Below are 22,594 nucleotides of genomic sequence, written 5' to 3'. Positions count from 1 at the left end.
ATGCTGTTTTTTTATATGCCTTGGCTCCTTTAATACTCACATCCTTGAGAGGTAGGCACAGGAAAGAGTCATTCAGTTTGCAAAAGGCAGAGCCAGAATTAAGCCCAGATCTCTGACACCAAAAGGCTACTCTATTAACTGCTATATACATAACTATTAATGTAGAAAATCACAGTGTTTTAAGTGGTAGTACTTATGTTTTGTTCCAAGATAGTTGAACTTTTCAAAAACCAAATCTTAAATCTTAAACAAAACCCTTCTAGTGTTTCCTAACTTCAAAGGCTTAAGATAATCTTAATTATATACATATATTTTAAATAACACTCATAATAATAAGCAGCACATCTGGAAAGAACAACTATGAAGAAATTATGTAATCATTCAAAAATAAATATTTTGAGATAAACATCGATGGGGGAAAAAATCACCACAGAAACACAAACATTTTGAAGATAATACTACTTCCTTTTCTATCTTTAAGTCCAATTAAAATCCTACTTACTAATTCATTTTAGCAATGGAAAACAAGTAAAAGCTTAAAATAAGTTTTGCTACAATAGTTAAGTAAATAAAATGCATATCAACACTTATTTTGAAATAATATTTACAAAAAGCTTTTATTTCGCTACCAATACTAAAAAATGATTTAGAACTTATTACGTATCAGCCATTGTGTTAAGCATCTCACATATATTATCCCATTTAGATTTTAATTATTTCATTTCTCAGAGAAAAAAAGGCATAGAGAAGAAAAATTCAGCACTGAACAAACTATAGACAACTTATCCAACACTTAGAATTTGCCATATATCTGAAATATACATATACACAAAACCACTCTTCAGTTAACATGTTCCACTGTCATTACCAACATTTCCCAAGGGCTTACTCTGTACCATCACTGGACTAGGCACTGAGGATTTAAAAATGGAATAAAACCACACTGCCTGGTTTGGCTCAGCGGTTAGAGCGTCGGCCTATGGACCAGTGAATTGTGGGTTTGATTCCAGTCAAGGGCAAGTACCTTGGTTGTGATTTGTCCCCAGCCCTGGTTGAGGTCATGTGGGAGGCAGCCACTCATTGTGTTCCTTTCACCTTGATGTATGTCTGTCTGTCTCTCTCTCTCTCTCTCCCTCCCTCTCTCTCCCTCTCTCTCTCTCTCCCCCCCTCCCTCCCTTCCTCCCTCCCACTCTACCTGAACAAAAATGGAAAAATGTCCTCTAGAGGACTGAAAAAAAAAAAGGAATAAAACCAAAATCATTGCCCCCAAAAGGTTCACAGACTAGCATAGGATATTAATAAACCTTTTTAAAATAATATGGGAAGGGTTAGTCCTTTCCCCAAAGTATCATAGCAAAGAAAATAGATAGCAGGGATCAACTGACAGAAGATCCATAATAAGGGTCTGAATAAGGCAGCAGGATTAAGGAATGAAATGACAGCACATATTCTAGAAAGTTTTAAGTGGTAGAAACACTAGGAAAAGATGACTGATTTAGATGAACCACATACCCCTGTAAAACAAATAAAGTTAGAGGAAAGAAGAGTTTGGTTTTACCATGCTGAGTTTCGATGCTCATGAAGCACTTAAGTGGACATCTACAATAGACAACTAGCCGGACAGCTCTTGTATCCAGGAGAGATATTCAGGCTCATGATGCATTTCGAACAAGGGCACATATGAAGTAATTGGGCAGTTGGAAAAGATGAAATTACTGTATAAAGAGTATAAAATGAGAAGAGGACTAAATACAATCATGAAGTACACCATCTTTTAAGAAGCACAAAAATAAGAGTGTATAAGCCATGAAGCCACAAGCCCTCTCATCCCATACCCCTCCTCAAAAAACAAACAAAACAAAATTTGCACCTACCTACTGTGAAACCGGTCTATGCATTCAATTCATCCAGGTAGCAAACATTTAGTGTGTATTTCCTAAGTCATAAAACATTGTGCTAGCTGCTAAGAGCAGCCAAGGATGAAGAAAGCACATTTCTTAATCATAAGAATCTAGCTAAAGCAGTAGTAGTAGAGCAAGTAGGATACAAGCACAGGATCTAGGTTGCCATTCAAATCTTGGCTCTGCCATTTACTTCTTAGCGACCTTGGGCAAACTACTTAGCCTGCAGGTGCTTATGCTTTCTTATCTACAACAGGGATCACAATAGTATCTATTCCCATATGGTTGCTATAAAGAGTAAATGAGTTAAGAACCATGTCATGAGGAACACAGCTTGACATATAATAAATGCTCAATAAATGTTAGTTATATTATTTGATATGAAAATTACCAGAATGGATGCATAGATGCAATAACAATACAGTCAAACCTTGGTTCTCGAATGTCTCCCATCTCAAACAATTGGGTTCTTGACCAAGTTGTTCAGGGAAAAAATGTGTCAGTTGTGGAATAAAGCCAGTTTTCAACCAAATAACCCTTTCAAGCTGATGCCTCAGCATGACAAAAAGCATCTCTCAGGCAACAAAGGAGAGAATGCTTTTGTTGCTGGCAAAGTCAATGATTAACACAATTTTAAAACATAAAGAGGCCATCAAGAGTGCTAATGGTGCTAAGGGTGTGAAAGTGCTCATAAAACAACAATCATGGGCAACTGAATAGGTAGAAAACATTGTTGATGTGGAAAAAGGAAAAGCAGCCAGCCAGTGACAGCACTTTGGAGGCAATGATATGTGAAAAAGCAAAGATAAGGCTAGTAAGGGGTGGTTCAATAAATTTAAGAAAAGACATGTACTGTATATAAGAAAGATTGAAACAGGGAACCATTTGTGAGTCTGAAATGGATTAATTCAATTTACATTATTTCTAATGGGAAAAAATTATTTAGTCTTTGAACAAACTGCTTCTTGAACAGCTTTCCGGAACAAATTAAGTTCGAGAACCGAGGTTCCACTGCACAAATAAACAGTGCTACTGGATGGATTTCACAAAATGGAAAAATGACCCGCACCCAGGGGGAGTTTATGGGGCACTTCCCTAAGCTGCCCTTCAGGACAAGGCTAGTTCATATAATGGGTCTGTATGCATTAGAATGCAGCCTGTAGACGCACATGTAGAAGAGGGTAGCATGGATTTCTGCCATCACTCAACCCCCTCAAGAAGCACCCTTATGCCCTGGCCGGTTTGGCTCAGCGTTTAGAGCGTTGGCCTGCGGTCCAGAGAGACCCAAGTTCAGTTCCTCTAAGGGCGCGTACCTTGGTTGCAGTTTGTCCCCGGCCCTGGTTGGCTGTGTGGGTGGCAGCCACTTGATATGTTCCTTTCACATCGATGTTTCTCTTTCTCTTCCTCTCTCTCTCTCCCACTCTATCTGAACAAAAAGAAAATGGAAAAATGTCCTCAGGTGAGGATAAAAAAAAAAGAAGCACCCTTATGCAGCCATACAAGGAAGCCTGGAAAACAGGACAAATGAAGCTGAAGAAAGGTGAACAGAACACTCCAAAAGAAATGCAAGAGAAAAGCTGTATGCCCTCAAGTACAAACTGACAACAAGTAACCCAGATTGGCTAGAGCACAGGGATCATTTAGAAGAAGAGGTAAAGATAAACCCAGAAAGGTAGATGGGAGCCAGATCATAGAGGATCTCCAGTGCCACCAAGGCACTGAGCAGTGACTCTGAACGGGTGAGTAACATCATTCCAACAATGCTTTAGTAAGAGTAATCTGACGTTATGTACAGAACACATTTGAGCATGAGCAGTGGTCTGCCAGTCTGGTTCCTCAAAGGCATAGACTGTATGTCTCATTCATTTCTATATCCTCTAACTAAAAAAAGTGCTTGGAACAGAGTCGGTATTCAACAACTTCTTGAAGTATAAATGAATGAAAGAGCCAAAAAGAAGTAATGAGCCTTAATTAGAGTGGGAATAGTAGAAATTGAAAGATACATATTGGAAAAATAGTTCAGAGACAGAAACAAGGACATTTGCTGGCTGATGAAATGGGACAGGGATAGAGCAGAATCAATAGACTGTAAAACTGATAAATATTACGTGCACTGCATTACAGGATTCTGTGAGAGTCTAACATAATTATGTTCATGAACAAAAAAGACTGCTTTTCTCTGGAATAAAAGCTAGTCATCTTGGACAGATACACTACTATATTTGACCTTGAATATATATCATTATTTTAAGACATTTATCACCCTCTGTCTTCACTAGATTTTAAAATCTTTAACAGTAATTTGTCTACTGTTATGAAGCACAATAAAATCTTAAGTGTTGCTTTAATTAAGAATTTCTTACAGAAGAAATTATGATTGAACATAATTCAGCTACACACCAAAATACACACACATACAGATTCACACAGATACATAAGCGCGCACATGCACACACACACACACACACACACACACACAGAGTTTTCTTTATATTCCCAGAGTGTCTAGCAATTAGTGTTACAGGTGCTCAACAAAAGCGTGTTGAACTGAAATGAACTAACTAGGAATCTCACAGAGCTTATCAATGGTGACCTTTATGTTTCCCTCTCACAGTTTGAGTGCTCTTCTCACCATTTATTAAATTTATACTGCAGAAGAATGAGATCCATGATAAGAGTAGTTAAGAAGGTATAAAAAAAAATCAAGAAATATGATTCTAAAAATGCATGACAGAGGTGTGCCAGTAGTAACTGTTTAACAACCAGCTCCGAATGGGGTGAGAAGCCTGACTTTCAGTATTTGCCAATTTTCATGGTTTAATTACTCCCACCGTGGTCTACTTCAAACTAATTTGCAACTGGTTTGCAAAATTCCTGAAAATTTAACAATTGGCTCACACAAAACAAGCATGACCAGCTCCAACACATCACTGGATACAATTTTTAAATACATGACATGCATTCTGCTCTGCAATACTAACTTCTACATCCCCAAAGAAAAGTACAAAAGGCAAGGAAAAGGCAGGGAAAATCCACACTCTATTTCTAAAAGAAGGTCTTTGGCCTGGCTGGTGTAGCTCAATGGATTGAGCATTGACCCATGGACTGAGAGGTCTCAGTTCGATTCCTGGTCAGGGCACATGCCCCAGTTGCGGGCTCAATCCTCAGTGGGGGCCATGCAGGAGGCGGCCAATCAATGTATCTCTCTCACATCAATGTTTCTATCTCTCTCACCCTTCCTCTCTCTCTAAAATCAATAAAGATAAAATAAAATAAATAAAAACATTTTTTAAAAAGACTCCATGGAAATAAATCATTACAGAGGCTACAAAAGACACCATCCTAACCAGAGTTTTTAACCCTGTAGCAACATACCCTTGTACCATATCCCAATATATGTCCTTAGGTCTAAGCCATCTCTACCAGCAGTTCAGGCAAATAGAAGGGCTGAGAGGAACCTTGAGTTTCCCCTAAACCAAATATGTCTTCTAAATAAGTATAGTATTAATAAAATCTTAAGTTTGGATATACAGAGTGTAAGACTATGCCAGATATGTATAAATCATATAGAAAAACTCTTACTTTCTATTGCAGATAGTCTGCTGGCAGATCAGTTTCAGCCTAATCCCTAATTAAAAATACTATTAATCAAGTATACAAGCTATATAAAATTGATCTCTCTTTATATATATATATATAAATTAAAGACAAGACAGTAGCCAATCATAAAATGTTTTATGTCAGATTATCTGTGAGTTATCATGAAGTGCTACTTAATTTTCTTGCTTTCTTCTTAATTTCTACAATAGCTTTGCTACAAAATATAAAGGGGGAAAAAAAACACCTTCCTCAAGATCACAGACTACTGAAGACCTTCCTACGAAAGATTCCATAAACATGTTTAAAAACACTTAGAGATACTAAATGCTATCTGAAGATGTACCCCGGGGAGTCTTACTGCTTTTCCTTTCATGTTGCCAATTTTACATAAAGCATTAAAGATGAGGCTGCCCTCATCCCTGCTGCCTGAAAGAAGGGGAAAAAAAAACAGAAAAAGAAAAAAAAAATTTCTGATCAAGACTAGCAGCACTTAACATGAAGGAACCAATCCCTTTTTAATTTTCTTTTTATCCTTTGATTCCTTATTACATCGTTGCTTCATATTGTCTTAAGACTAAAAGCTTTGGCTGAAATAACCAAAATAAAGATCCCCACAAATTTATCTACCTCCACACACTGAATTTTCCCTGTTTCCTCCTTCTTTTAAGAAAAATAGGATCCCTTCTCCAGGGTAACTAAGTACCCTAATAAAAATTATTTTTTAAATGTTTTACTGGCTCTAAGAGACCCATACCAAGACACGTGATCATTAACATGCCAGAAATTAAAGACAAAGAGAGAATCGTAAAGGCAGCCAGACAAAAACCTCAGGTTACCAACAAAGGACCCCCCCATAAGGTTATCTGCTGATTTCTCAACAGAAACACTACAAGCCAGAAGGGAATGGCATTAAGTACTCAAGGTAATGAAAAACAAAGATCTGAATCCAAGACTACTCTATCTAGCAAAGCTATCATTCAAAATAGAAGGTGAAATAAAAAGCTTTCCAGACAAAAAATAAATAAAAGGCTAAAGTAATATATTAGCACCAAACCATCACTGCAAAAAATGTTAAAAGGAATACTATAAGAAGCAGAAGAAATAGAGAAAGAAACAAAGCTATAATAAGTAAAAACTGCAATAAATAAGTATGTATCAATAATAATCTTAAATGTCAATGGATTAAAAGGTCCAACAAAAAAAACAGAGTAGCTGAATGGATAAGAAAGCATGATTCATATATATGTTATTTGCAAGAGACCCACCTCACAACAAAAGACTCATGCAGGTTGAAAGTGAAGGGACAGAATACAATTTTCCAAGCAAATGGAAATGAAAAAAAAGCTGGGGTAGCAATACTCATATATGATAAAACAGACCTCAAAATGAAGGCCATAACTAGAGACAAAGAAGGCTACTACATAATATTAAGGATCTATCCTACAGGAAGATATAACCTTGGTAAACATATATGCACCCAACATAGGAGCACCAAAATATATTTTAAAAACTTCTGGAGGACTTCAAATGAGAAATAAACAGCAATACAATCATAGCAGGGTACTTCAACACCCCACTGACATCACTGGATAGATCCTCTAGACAAAAAATTAACAAGGAAACAGAGACTCTAAATGATGCACTAGATCAAATGGATTTAATAGATACTTACAGAGAATACACCCCAAAATTGCAGAATTCACATTCTTCTGAAGTGTACATGGGGAATTCTCAAAACAGACCACATGTTAGGACACAAATTAAGTCTCTACAAGTTAAAGAAGACTGAAATCATATCAAGCACCTGTGCAGATAACAATGGCATGAAACTAGAAATGAACTACAATAAACACACTCAAACACATTCAAACACATGATATCATGTTATAACATGATATCATGTTATCAAACAATGAATGGGTTACCAAGGAAGTCAAGGAAGAAATAAAAAACTTCCTGAAAATGAACACAAAATCTATGGGACACAATGAAAGCAATTCTGACAGGGTAGGTCATAGCACTACAGGCCTAACTCAAGAAACAAGGCAAAGTTTGTAATAAACTATCTAACCCTACAACTTAAAGAACTAGAAAGTAAACAAAAAGAAAAACCCAGAGCAAGTAGAAGAAGAGAAACAGTAAAGGTCAGAGCAGAAATAAATGACATAGAGACAAAAAAAAAAAAACAATTCAAAGGATCAAGGAAACAAAGAGCTGGTTCTTTGAAAAGATAAACAAGACTGATGAACCTATTGCCAGACTTAACAAGAAACAAAGAGACAGGACCCAAATAAACAAAATCAAAAATGAAAGAGAAGAAGTAACAACTGATACCACAGAAATACAAAGGATTATTGAAAATATACTATTAGCAATTATAGGCCAACAAACTGGACAACCTACGTGAAAGGGACAAATTTCTAGAATCCCACAGTCTCCCAAAACTGAACCGGGAAGTGACAGAAAACTTGAACAGACCAATAACAATTAAGGAAATTGAAGATGCAATCAATAAACTCCCATCAAATAAAAGCCCGGGTCCAGCTTCACAGGGGAGTTTTACCGAACATTCAAAGAAGAACAAACACCTATTCTCCTCAAACTATTCTAAAATATTCAAGAGGAAGGAAGACTTCTAAACTCTTTTTATGAGGCCAGAATAATCCTAGTTCCAAAACCAGATAAAGACACTGAAAAGAAAGAAAACTACAGGTCAATATTCCTGATGGATATAGGTGTCAAAATCCTTAACAAAATATTATTAAATCGGATCCAACAATACATTAAAAAATTATTCACCATGACCAAGTGGGATTCATCCCAGAGTTGTTAGGCTGGCACAAGATTTGCATATCAATAAATGTGATACATCACATAAACAAAATGAAAGATAAAAACCATATGATCATATCATCAATTGGATGCTGAAAAAGCATTGACAAAGAATCCAGCACCCATCACTGATAAAAACGCTCAGCAAAGTGGGAATAGAGAAATCATATCTCAACATAGTAAAGGCCATATATGAAAAACCTACAGCCAACATCATACTCAAGGGGCAAAAATTAAAAGCATTTCCCTTAAGAACAGGAACAAGACAGGGATATCCACTTTTGCCATTTTTATTTAACACTGTATTGGAAGTCTTGACCACAGCAATTAGACAAGAAGAAAAAATAAAAGGGATCCAAACTGGAAAGAAGAAAGTGAAAATGTCATTATTTGCAGATGACATGATATTGTACATAGAAAACCCTAAAGACTCCATCAGAAATCTACTAGATTTAATGAATGAATTTGGCAAAGTAGCAGGATACAAAATTAACATCCAGAAATCAGTGGCATTCTTATATACCAATAATGAACACTTAGAAAGGGAAACTAAAAAAACAATCCCATTTACCACTGCAACAACAATAAAAAATAGGATACCGAGGAATAAACTTAACTGAGGAAGTAAAAGACCTGATTACAGAAAACTACAGGACATTGAAAAAAGAAACGGAGGAAGATATCAAAAAGTGGAAACAGCCCAGCCGGTGTGGCTCAGTGGCTGAGCATCACTTCATGCACCAAGAGGTTGCGGGTTCAATTCCCAGTCAGGGCACATGCCCAGGTGTGGGCCAAACCCCCAGTGTGAGGCATGCAGGAGGCAGCCAATCAATGTTCTCTCTCATTGATGTTTCTATCTCTCTCTCCCTCTCCCTTTCTCTCTCTCTAAAAAATTAATTAATTAAAAAAAAAAAAAAATGGAAACATATACCATGTTCATGGATTGGAATAATTAACATCATTAAAATATCCATACTACCCAAAGCAATCTATCGATTCAATGCAATCCCTATTAAAGGATCAATGGCATATTTCACAGATCCAGAATAAATACTCCAAAAGTTTATATGGAACCATAAAAGACCCCAAATAGCCACAGCAATCTTGATAAAGAAGAACAAATTGGGAGGGATCACAATACCAGATATCCAGTTATACCACAAAGCTTTCATAATCAAAACCGCCTGGTACTGTCACAAGGACAGGCATATAGATCAATGGAACAGAACAGAGAACCCAGATATCAACCTGAAACGGAATGCACAATTAATATTCGACAAAGGAGGCAAGAGCATACAATGGAGAAAAGACAGTCTCTTCAATAAATGGTGTTCAGAAAACTGGACAGCTACATGCAAAAAAATGAAACTAGACCACCAACTTACACCATACACAGGAAAACTCAAAATGGATAAAAGACTTAAAAGTAATCCATGAAACCATAAAAATCTTAGAAGAAAATGTAGGCAGAAAAATCTCAGACATCATACGTAGTGAAATGTTCACTGATACACTGCCTAGGGCAAGAGAAACAAAGAAAAAAAATTAATAAATGGGACTATATCAAACTAAAAAGCTTCTGCATGGCAAAAGAAACCAGCATCAAAATGAAAAGGGAACCTACTCTCTGGGAGAACATATTTGCCAATGATACATCAAGTAAGGAGTTAATATCCAAAATATATAGAGTACTCATACAACTCAACAAAAGGAAGACAAACAATCCAATTAAAATATGGGCAAAGGACCTGAATAGGCCTTTCTCCAAACAGGACATACAAATGGCCAGGAGACATATGAAAAAATGCTCAACTCTAATCATCAGAGATGTAAAATGAAACAACTATGAAATATCACTTCACACCTGCCAGAATGGCCGCCATCAACAAATCCTCAAACAAGTGCTGGCGAGGATGTGGAGAAAAGGGGACTCTAGCTCACTGCTGGTGTGAATGGAGAAGCCACTGTGGAAAACAATATGCTGTTTCCTTAAAAAATTAAAAAACTGAACTGCCATTAGACCCAGTGATCCCACTTCTAGGAATATATCCTAAGAAGCCTGAAACACCAATCAGAAAGAATATATGCATCCCTATGTTCATAGCAGCCCTGTCTACAATAGATAAGATTTGGAAACAGCCCAAGCGCCCATCAGTAGATGAGTGGATAAAAAAGCAGTGGTACATTTACACAATTGAATACTATGAAGCTGTAAGAAAGAAAGATCTCTTACCCTTCGAGAAGACGTGGAGGGACCTGGAGAGTATTATGCTAAGTGAAATAAGCCAGTCAGAGAACAATAAGTACCAAATGATTTCAATTATTTATGAAATATAATGAACAAAATAAGCTGTTGACCAAAAGAGATCCAGAGTCATGGAAGTAGGGAACAAACTAACAAACCTCAGAGGAAGGTGGGATGGAAGGGGTGGGAAGAGATAAACCGAAGAACTTACCTGCATATATACACAACCAATGGATACAGACATTAGGCGGGGGAAAGCAGGAGGGGGGTGGGAGTGGGAAGAAAGGGATCAATGGAGAAAAAAGGGGGGACATCCGTATTACTTTCAACGATAAAATATATATATATATATTTTAAAAATAAATAAATAAATGTATTACTGGCTCTTACTTCAGTAAGGTTGCCTAAACATACATGATTTTCTCTCTTCTTTTCCAAATGCCCATTGAAACAACAAGAGAAAAAAATAGTTTACAACTAAATAAAACACATAACCACATTAGAAAACAAAAAAGGGTGTCATTTGCAGATTAGAGTTTTAAAAACCTCTAGATCCATGGTTGTCAAACTTTAGCATGCATCAAAATCCCCCAGAGGGCTGGTTAAAACAAATTTCAGGATTGCACCCTCAGGGTTTCTGATTCAGTAGGTATGGGGTGAGGCTCAAGATTGTCTATGTATAACAAGTTTCTAGGTGATGCTGACTCTATGAGAGAACCACCATGCTAAGTAAATAGAGATCATTAAAAGGAACATTTTTTATTAGTTCTAATTAGCATTCTCAGAGAGATTCAAATAAATGATACAACCATTTTTTAAGTGGGTAGGGACAGCAGTTGGAAAATAAAAAACAGTTATAAAAAACTGGAAAAAATGTAATTTCTGAATTAAAAAAAAAATCAGAAGTACTAAATAACAACTAAAACCTAATATAGCAGTGTGGAAAATAGTTTAAGACATCTTCTAAAACACAGAACAAAAGATAAAATGATGGAGAATATGAGAGAAAAATTAACTAGCATAAAGGGTCCATATCTACCTAGTAAGATTCTGGAGAGAACAAACATATCACGAGAAGTAATCAATGAAGAAATTTGCCCTACACCGAAAAAAAAAAAAAAGGAAGAGAGAAACTTTGATAGTGTTTGCCTTATTTCCAAGCAAGTGAATAAATTTAAAGCCAACAACTAGATGCATATTTGTGACATTTCTAAACTCAAAAAACAAAGAAAACTCTAAAAGCTTTGATGGGAAAAGATAGGTTATTATAAAGCAATATGAATCAGACTAGGACCAGACATCTCATTAGCATGCTAGAAAAAAATGGAATTTTGTTTTCAAGTTTCAGAGAAGAAATTATTTTAAACCTGGAATTCTATGTCTAGTCAAGCTATCAAACATGTAGGCAAAATAAAGACATCCTTGGAAATTCAAGAATTAAGAAACTGACTTCCTGTTTGGCCGGTGTGGCTCAGTGGTTGAGCATCAACCCATGCACCAAGAGGTCATGGTTCAAATCCCAGTCAGGGCACATGCCCAAGTTGTTGGCCCAATCCCCTGTGGGGGGCTTGCAGGAGGCGGCCAATTGACATTCTTTCTCATTGATGTTTCTATTTCTCTCTCCCTCTCCCTTCCTCTCTCTCTAAAAGCAAAAAAGAAGAAAAAAAGGTACTAAAAATAGAAACTGACTTCCTCTCTATACTAGTTTCTTCCTTCTACTGTAAGAAATTATCACAGAAGTCCAAAATTGGTTCAATGAGCTAATATTAGAATATTGGTAAAATTACATACCTTTTGGAATCCCTAGAGAAGAATCCATTTCCTTGCCTTTTCTAGCTTCTAGAGGCTGCCTAATTTCTGTAACCAGTGGTTCCTTTTCATTTTCATTAGTGTCATTAAATGTAACCAATAATTATAGCAGATTTTTTCATTCCTTAAAGACATGCAAATGATTAGAACTACACTAATAGCCTCTCACAGAGTAAATGAAAAACATCAATATGTTCTTTATCATTGCCTTAAAAAACATTTTAATAAATTAATATTTCTATTCATAAACACCTACCGAATCGTTCGCTGCTAGTGCAAGTGCAAGGTTCACTGTAAGAAACAAAACAGTAATTAAATTTAGTAACTTTCCTTCTACTAAAATTCATTTTGCCTTTTCATATTTTAATATTTTCAATGTAATAACCAAAACACAGAAATTCTTAATATATCTCCCTTATTAGTAAGATAAAAAGACATGGAGGGGATTCAGAAAGTAAAAAAGAAGAAAAAAAGGACTATTCCAACATAAGCAACAGATACTTATTAACATTTCAAATAATCCATTTATAATATGTTACAATTTTGTTTAAACAATCCACTTAGTTTTTTTTAAAACAATGTTAATGGTATATATAGTTTAATTATTTTCAAAAACATATTTTCAAAAAAAGTACCTTTTAATAAATAATAATGGGTATTATCCTATTGACTTTTAAAAATAAATGCTGGTCATGCAAGAATTCTAAATATCTAACTCACACTTACGTATATGAAAGGCTGAAGCACTGTGCAAAGAAAAAGGAAGAAGAGAAAAGGTAAAGTGTAAAACATGTTCTGAAAACTGTCTATTTCTAATGAATTCCAAGACTAGCAAGGAGGAAGGTAGTAGCCTGAAACCACCTTTAGAACAGCAATAAAGATGTTTCCATAACTGATAAATAGACCCTCAACACTATGGATACCATTTCCTTACAGAACAATGTTACAAATGATGCTAAGATTGTCTTTTTTAAAGTAGTTAAAAACCTAGCTTTCTGGCCCTGGCCAGTTTGGCTCAGTGGTTAGAGCGTTGGCCTGCGGTCCGGAGAGACCCGGGTTCGGTTCCCGCTAAGGGCATGTACCTCGGCTGCAGTTTGTCCCTGGCCCTGGTTGGTCGTGCGGGTGGCAGCCACTCGATGTGTCCCTTTCATGTCAATCTTCCTCTCTCTCCCTCCCACTCTATCTGTACAAAAAAAGGATAAAAAAAAAACAAAAAAAAAACCTAGCTTTCTGGATAGGCCTGGTTCAAATCCCAGTTCCACCACCTTCTGTTGTGTAATCCTGAGTAGGATATTTTACCCCTAAATCTGTTTCCTTCTCTATAAAATAAGGATAATTGGCAGGGGTAGCTCAGTGGATTGAGAGTCCTCCGATGGACTAAGACGTCTCTGTTCAATTCCTGGTCAGGGTACATTCCTGGGTTGTGGGCTTAATCCCAGTAGGGGGCGTGCAGGAGACAGCCAATCAGTGTTTCTCTCTCCCTTCCTCTCTCTAAAAAATCAATAAAGACATATGTTTTTTTAATTTTTAAATAAGGCAATTGCTATTTCATAACAGTTGTGAGTATTAAATGAAATACTGGCCCTGGCTGGTTTGGCTCAGCGGATAGAGTATCAGCCCGCCAATCAGAGAGACCCGGGTTTGGTTCCCACTAAGGGCACGTACCTCGGTTGCGGTTTGTCTCCGGCCCCAATTGGGGTTGTGTGAGTGGCAACCAGTTGATGTGTCTCTCTCAAGTCGATGTTTCTCTCTCTCTCTCTCTCTCTTCCTTCCTCTTTCCCTCTAGCTCTATCTGAAGATAAATGCAAGAATGTCCTTGGATGAGGATTAAAAAAAAAAATGAAATACTGTATGTAAAGTACTTAGCCTAAGGCATGGCACTTGATAAATTAATCTTTATATATTATAAAATAATTCTGAATTTCAGGTACATCATAGGTTAAGCATAATCCAACATTTAAGCATAAATTTTTAGAGATTAATTCATTTTAATGTTAGGGTCTTCTGACATTTATACAATAGAATCACAGAGCATGTCTGTATTACTCAAATGTTATCATTCTAATCCAAAATATTTCTAGCATACACATTCAAATGGGAAGTATTTTCAGATAGTTTGGGACAGGAATAAATATCGATAAGGGAAAAAATACGACACCAAAGGTGACATAGAAATAAAACCTATTTCTCAGGCTTATGTGCGCAGATAGGGCTATTATAAAAAAGTATAGGCCAGCCCTGGCCGGTTTGGCTCAGCGGTTAGAGCATCAGCCTGCGGTCCTGAGAGACCCAGGTTCGGTTCCCGCTAAGGGCATGTACCTTGGTTGCAGTTTGTCCCCGGCCCTGGTCGGTCGTGGGGGTGGCAGCCACTCGATCTGTCCCTTTCACATCGATGTTTCTCTCTCTCTCTCTCTTCCTCTCTCTCCCTCCCACTCTACCTGAACAAAAAATGTCCTCGGGTGAGGATAAAAAAAAAAGTATAGGCCAGTTGTTTAGGAGAAATGGTAGAACGTTAACAAAGAAAAAAAGCAAGGAAGGAAATTTCCTGAAGCACCTACTATGTGACATACACTATACATTTTCTCATATATTGACCTCTTTATATACTACCACATTCCATGGCAATAGATAATCTTCTAACCAAAAACAATAAGCAGTTTTAAAGAAGTACTAGCCTATAGACCCAACAAATGATATTGCACAAAACCCTGGCTATCACCATGAAAATAACTTCCACCTTTAGTCCAAGCAATCATAGAATATGCATAATTATTCACAACACTAAAAACAAGTAAATGTACTCTGAATTTTCAAAAAACAAGAAGAGGTGGATTCCAGGACCAAAGACTAAGCACTTCTAAATTTTAAAAACAAAATATCAGCCCTGGCCAGTTTGGCTCAGCAGTTAGAACATCAGCCCACGGACCAAAGAGTCGCAGGTTCAATTTGGTCAAGGGCACATACCTCAGTTGCAGTTTGTCCCCAGCCCTGGTGGAGATCGTGCAAGAGGCAACTAATTGATGTGTCTCTCTCACTTTCTCTACCCCTCCAGCCCACTCTATCTGAAAATAAATGGAAAATGTCCTCAGGTGAGGATTTTAAAAATAAATTAAATAAATAAATAAGTAAAACAAAATATCAAATATATGGGTTGTAGGCACATAGGAAAGCAAAAATGTATAGGATATAGCATGAATTCACTAAGAACATTCACTAGTCATTTTTAATAATAATATATATTATCTATTAAATTAAGGGTTTATCATCACTATAATACTTGGTAGATCTTAATTTCTTCAAACATCTGAAAAACTTTCCTACAATTACCTTCAGGTAAAAATGGGGGAAAAATTGAGTAATAACACTATATAGCTGAATTTGTAGCTAGTTGTGCAACTATAAAATCACCAGACCCAAGAGTTACTAAATATGGCTTTAAATCAAGACACACGATCTCGTGACAGTCACAGAACTCTGTACCTAGCCCTTCTTATTTCAAAAATGTCACTGATTTCAATGAAAATAATTTTAAGATATATATATGCCCCAATTTTAGGTTAATAATCTGAAAAAAAATCAAAATTTAAAGATCTTGTTAGTATAGAACCAAGCCAAAATTAACAAAATGAAATATAATAATGTAGTTATTTTTAAAAATCAACTGCAAAAAAGATAGGCTAAGACCTGAATTAGCTGCCTTTCCTATTGAAATGAATGTGAGACAAGACATGAGAACTTTATGACTCCAAATTAGTAATACTTTGTTAAGTAGGAATGGGAGAAGGGATGTTACCCTTTTAAATTATTATACTGGATTTTTTTGTTTTTAAATAAAAGGTTGCTTTTGAAAAAATTTGGGAATACCTGATTACTAGTCTTGGACGGTAACTCTTCTATTTCTGGTTGCACTCTTTTATGGGTACTAAAAGCAGCATTTCAGTCACAATGAAATCTATACTCAGTTAAGAAGAACCACCACTACACACACACTGCTCCATTAATATAAAAGATATAAAGATTATAAGATCTTAATTACATTAAACCTTCTCAAGCATTTTCAAATAGTAGATCTATATTGACTTTATAAATGCGGAAAATTATATTATGATTAAATAAGAAAGGTCAAAATAATCTAAATGATCTCATTGCCACTACATGTACAACTGTATGTACATGGAAAAAGACTGGAAAAGGATGTCAAAGAACAGAAATAATTTAGTATTAATGTCAATAGATGTTTTTAAAATAATAACTAACCAGCCCTGGCTGGTGGCTCAGTGGTTAGAGCGTCGGCCTGCAGACCAGGGAGTCCCAGGTTTGATTCCAGCCAAGGACACGTACCTTGGTTGTGGTTTGTCCCAGCCCTGGTTGGGATAGTGTGGGTGGCAACCACTAGATGTGTCTCTCTCACACCAATGTTGTTGTTTTTTTCTCTCTCTCTCTCTCCCTCCTTCCCACTCTGTCTGAAGATAAATGTAAAAATATCCTTGGGTGAGGATTAAAAAAAAAAAAGTAAAATAATAACTAACCAAATACCGAGCACTTACTATATAGGAGATACTGGACTAAGTGTTTAGTTTAATCTACATAACCATCCTATGAAAAAGGTTATCTTCATTGTCATTTTACAGTTAAGTAAACTGAAGATCTGATGGGCACCTTTTTCTCAGTTTAAGAATCAAAGACCTGACTATCTACCTAGTTATGTCTAACTCCAAAATTTAAGCTCCTAATCACTCACCAAGTCCTGATACTAAGTAACCAGCTATTAGGAACTTCACAAATACTAACTTTTTGTAAAAAACAAAAGTATAATTTTAATACTGTGCATAATTTCCTAATGAAGATCAGAATTAATATCCTATAATACCTGCTGTAGTAGACTTTCCAACTCCACCCTTTCCAGAAGCCACAACTATAACTTGTTTAACACCTTCTATTGGTTTCTGCTTTGGAAGTCCTCGGGACATGACTTGTGTTCTTCTTTGTTTTAGAGTCTCATTCTCAGAGCCAGATAACTTAAAAAAAAAAAAAAAAAATTAACATAAGCCATCTCCATTATCATGCTGTAAAAGTAAAAACAATTCGGAGTTCGTGATTTTAGAAGCTTTCTCTTTTTCAGTCCAATTCTGCTTATTTCTACTAGCTAGGGATTTAGTGCTATTCACCTACTGCTATCTATCACAATCGTAGAGACACACTGTTTAAGCTGGAATGTATCTGTCAAGACACCCTAGCGTTAAAAATGTAAAGTAAGCGCCTCTTTACAGAGTTAAATCCTCCATGTATTTTCTTAAACTGTTTTCTAAATAAACCAACACTAAGAAAACAAAGTGCAGGTCACACATCCATGTTTTAACCATCTGTTTCATGTCCCCCCACACTTCGGCCTGATCCTACTGGGGGCCTGCCTGGAAACGGGACGTCCGGCCGGCTGGGGTCTCGCTGGGCCGCCAGGTGGGCGGGGGCCCACGACAGGCTTTGGGAGCCTCCGGCAGGAGGCAATGCCGGGGCACTAGCGGCCCTGCCGCGCCAGCATCTCCGTCCCGCCCTCCTCCCCCTGCCGTGCTGCACCACGGACCTGGCGCCGACAAACCAACGCTCGGCGTCCCCCAAGTGGGGCACAGGCCCCGCCAGCTCCCCGAAGCGACACCCCACCAAAGAGCAGCAGACGCTGCCAAGACCCCATAGCGCAGAACGCGGCCTTCAGCCCGGCCCGGAAACTGTCGCGGTTGGCGCCGGGTAATGACGTCACCTAGCAACGCTCGGCTTCCTCTCTCTAGCAACTAACCTCCTTTGAGTTGCTTCAGCCCAGGAACCCAACTTGGGGCAGTCTCCTTCCTAGCCAGCTACAAGCATTTCACGGTGTTTCACCAGATGTTTGTGAAGCGTTTTTATATACGTCATCTCATTTGATCCTCACAGAAGTCCTGGAATAGGTAGATAGCAGACTCAGTAGAATCCTGTTTTCTTCTCATTAACAAGAAAACGGAGACTTAGAAAGTTTAGGAAATTAACCTGACTGAAAAGTGGAAGTGGTGGAACTTGAAAGTGACTTCAGTTTTCTCACTGCGCAGAATATAGTCACTTAAACACCGCTACAGTTAAATATTTTACACACACACACCCGCCCCGCGTGATCTGCAATGATAATCGGCTTCGTGTTGATATTTACCGTTGTGTTGTTGGCAATTACCTGAAAGAGAAGTTGGGGTGCTTCGCTAGGCTCGAGAACGTGTAGCTAAATCGGAAAGCAGGTCTAATGAAGCAAGTTTTGCTCAAGAAATAACAAGTGAGTCAAAGCTTGAGGAAGGAGGTGGAATTTATCTTGGTGGAAGGCAATATCTCTACATCCAAAGTGGATGAGAGAGTGAAAGAAATAGCTTTGGGGAGGAAAGATGCAAAGCTGATACAGGAACCCAGACCCAGAAAAAGGATCATTCAGGGTGTAGGGTGGTTTACCCTTGCATATCTCCATATTTCCTAAGGTTGATTTTAATTTCTATCTGTAGAGATTTTGTTGCATAATCGTTCAGTTTATTTTGTTATACTCTGATCTTTAATTTCCTTATCTTTAACACAGGTATAACATATCAACCTCAAAGAATTATTGTGGGGATTAAATGAGATATTACCAGCAAAATACATTCAATTTAGTAAGCTCTGGAAAAAAAATTCAGTTCCTTGCTTTTTCTCCCCCAATCTCACAACCTTATTGCTTCATTTAGTTTTATACCTCTTTCTTATTACTTTATGATATATTTCTTCAATTGAGTTTATCACTTTTTAAATGTTTATCTCCTCCATTATTATAAATTGTAGGCCAAAAGAACAGAGATTAAGAGAATAGCTGTCAGAACAATCTATTCACAATACAAGAAATACTAAATATCTGTTTCTCCCCAGGTTAGCTTTGCAAGTTCTTCCAGACTTCTACTAAAGATTTATTCATTTAACAAATATTACTGAACATATTATGTGCCAGGCACTACACTAATCTTAGAGTTTTCAACAATGAGCCAGACATAATTCCTCCACTCACTTTATAATACAGTGAAAGAGACAGTGTACGTTATTAAACAATTACAGTATAAATATTAAGTATAGGAGAATGGCACTGAGTGATACAGAAGTGAAAAGGCACCCAATTTAATCAAGGAATGCTTCTACATAGAGTAACATCTAAGATGAATCCTAAGTGTAGGTAATGTATAGGAGTCACCTGGGAGAACAATTACAGAGTTGTACAGAGGTGAGAAGCAATCAATCACTGCAAATAATCTGTGTGGCTTGAGCATAGAGTGTGAAGTGCAGGACTGAAAGAGATGAGGATGGCCCTCGCCAGTTTGGCTCAGCAGCTAGAGCATCTTCCAATGGACCAAGGCCCGGACCAATGAGGTGCAGGTTCAATTCCAATCAAGGGCACAGACCTGGTTGTCATTTGTCCCTGGCCCTGATCGGGGTCGTGCAGGATGCAGCCAGTTGATGTGTCTTTCTCACATCAATTTCTCTCTCTCTCTCTCTCTCTGTCTCTCTCTGTCTCTCTCTCTCTCTCTCTCTCTCTCTCTCTCTCTTTCTCTCTCTCTCTCTCTCTCTCGAGGATTTTAAAAAGAGAGAGAGAGATGAGGATAGAGGTCGGTAAAGACGAGGGTTGCTCAGGTCATGAAAGGCTTTGTACACTATGTTAAGGAATTTGGATTTTATCCTGAGGGAACTGTAGAAGGGTTTTAAGCAGGAAAATAACATGATAAAATTTATGTTTTTAAAATACTACTATGATTACTGGGTGAAAAAAATGGATGGGAGAGGCAAGTTCAGAGGCAGGAAGACAGGAGGTTACTGCAGTAATCTAAGAGACATGTTGAAAGCTGGACTTAACATCTCTAAATTTCGCATTGCTTGTCCATGAAATAGATAATATGTGTAAGATTGTTGTGAGGTTAAATTTAAAATGATGCTCTAGATGATTCATGATTGTGTAGAAGTTTGTGACATGGGCAACTAGATGAATGGTACTGATGTTCTCTAACAGAGAATACAGAAGAACAAGTGAGACCAATGTTTGTAGAATGAATGAATCATTCATTTGATTTACCTGTCAGAAGATTTGGATATCAGGAGAGTAGCAAAGTGTCTATTGTTTCTTCCCCATCAACCACTGCCATACACAAAAGGTCTTTGCTCAAAAGAGTATTCTCCCTTAGTTCCTAAGAATTCATAAGTCATTTGACCCCATCCCCATGACCACTAATTGGATTAAAGGTTGGCATGCAACTGGCATTGAACAAAACGGATTCTTTCTCCAGGGTTTTGTTTTTAAATAAAAGATATTACTCAATCTTAGTTTGCATTTGCAATCATAAGGCTGTGCACACAAAAGCAGAAAAAGCCAATGCCATGAGAGAAGAAAGCCGACCATATGCGATCATGTGTACAGACAGGGAAGGGAGAACAAGTGCACTGGTTCATAATAGCCCTCCTGTTCCTGTTTATAGTCCGCAATGAGATTCAACTATACTTCCTAGCCTTAGGTCCATGAGATACACTTACATTCAGCCAACAGATTCTCTTTCTGCCTTGGCTTAATTTGGGTGGGTTTCTGTGTACTTGTAACTATGGTGAAACATATTTTGTAATATTTATCAAGGAATTTCTGCCTATAATTCCCTGTACCTCATATAGCCCTTCCCCATTTGGAAAAACTATGTGGTATCATTTTATGACACAGCGAAATGTTAGAAAAAAGAGATTATTTCTTTGCTTTTGAATTTTGAAAGTTGGGAGCTTTTAAGAGACAGTGCTGGCAAGACAATAGATTTGGAATAACTACATGATGATATAAAAACATTGTTTCTTGTCTATATAAGTAAGAATTACATTTGGCTACAAGTAGCAGAAAACTCTACCATTAAACAAGTACAGATATATTAGTTCTGTATGGAAATTTCACAGGTACACTCTCCAGATCTGATGCAGTGGATCCACTGTTATTATGTCACAAATTCATTTTTTGTTTGATTGTTTTATCATCTCAGTGTCCTTATGTTTGTCTCCTCACAGTCACAAAATGGTGGCTGCACCTTTAGGCATCAAGACTGTGTTCCACACAGGAAGATAGGAATGACAAAGATAAAAAAACTGTCCTTGCCTTGCCTGGCCTGTGTGGCTTAGTGGTTGAGCATCAACCCATGCACCAAGAAGTCACCAGTTTGATTCCCGGTCAGGGACATGCCCAAGTTGTGGGCCTGACCCCTCATGGGGGGCATGCAGGAGGTGGCCAGTCAATGTTCTCTCTCATTGATGTCTCTCTCTCTCTCTCTCTCTCTCTCTCTCTCTCTCTCTCTCTCTCTCCTTCTCCCATTCTCTCTCTAAAATCAATAAAGAAAAAAGAATTGGAAAAAAGAAAAAACTTCCCTTAGTAAGTGAGTCTTTGCCTTTTTTATTTGGGAATGGAAGCCACATAGACATCAAATTGACTAGAACCAGGTCACATGACTACCCTTAGAAGCAAGAGAAGGTAAGAAATCAAGCATTTAGATATCTCTAACCTATAGACTAGATGAAAGCAATGGAGAAAGTGATTGTTAAATGGATATTGAGTAAGCCAACTAAATATTTGTTCTAGAGAGACTATTTTAAATTTTCTAGGACTGTGGAGGATGTAGATAGAAGAAAAGTGAGAACTTAGATATACATGGATTCTTATGCTACATATCAGTAGTTGGGTAACTCAGTAATACTCTCAACCCTGTTTCCTTGCTACCTTCAACTTCAGAGGCTAGAAATTCATATGCTCATTTTCCTAGTCTCACTTATAGCTCTGGGCATGTATGACATACTTCTGAACAATGTGGTATAGGGAAAATTTGGGGAGGGGGGATTCTAAGAAAACTTTTGCCTTTCTGATAGAATGGAACATAGTTGGCGCTACTCCTTTTCCCATATTGACACTGGATGTGACACCTGGAGATGTGGCAGTCATCTTGTGAACATGACAAGCACAGTGGTGACAAACACAATGATAAAAGCCAACCACTAAGGGAAACAAAGTGGAAGTATGGCACAAAGATGAATTCTTGGTTATATAGTTGAGCTGCTATGCTAATCCTGGCCTGCATCTCCAGACCTCTGATTGTGTGAGATAATTGTTTTAACCACTGTTGATTAGGATTTCTGTTATTTGAAGTTAAAATAATCTACGCCTGTT

At 37.3% G+C, this 22,594-nt stretch overlaps 1 protein-coding gene across 1 annotated transcript in view; it reads right to left on the bottom strand.

Annotated features, from left to right (window-relative positions):
- NUBPL (nucleotide binding protein like) overlaps nt 1-18,113 on the bottom strand; it is a 241,207-nt gene extending 223,094 nt beyond the window's left edge. Inside the window, exons 1-3 of the mRNA XM_036276141.1 lie at nt 17,969-18,113; nt 17,258-17,405; nt 12,644-12,678 (exon numbers count right to left, since the gene is read on the bottom strand). Of these exons, the coding sequence (XP_036132034.1) occupies nt 12,644-12,678; nt 17,258-17,405; nt 17,969-18,076 (291 nt within the window). The 5' untranslated portion in view covers nt 18,077-18,113. The remainder of the gene's footprint in view (nt 1-12,643; nt 12,679-17,257; nt 17,406-17,968) is intronic.
- Between the last annotated feature and the right edge of the window lie 4,481 nt (nt 18,114-22,594).

The sequence above is a fragment of the Molossus molossus genome, unplaced genomic scaffold, assembly GCF_014108415.1.
Source record: "Molossus molossus isolate mMolMol1 unplaced genomic scaffold, mMolMol1.p scaffold_m16_p_1, whole genome shotgun sequence".
In the NCBI taxonomy this organism is placed as follows: Eukaryota; Metazoa; Chordata; class Mammalia; order Chiroptera; family Molossidae; genus Molossus; species Molossus molossus.
This window is presented reverse-complemented; position numbering and strand designations above follow the sequence as displayed.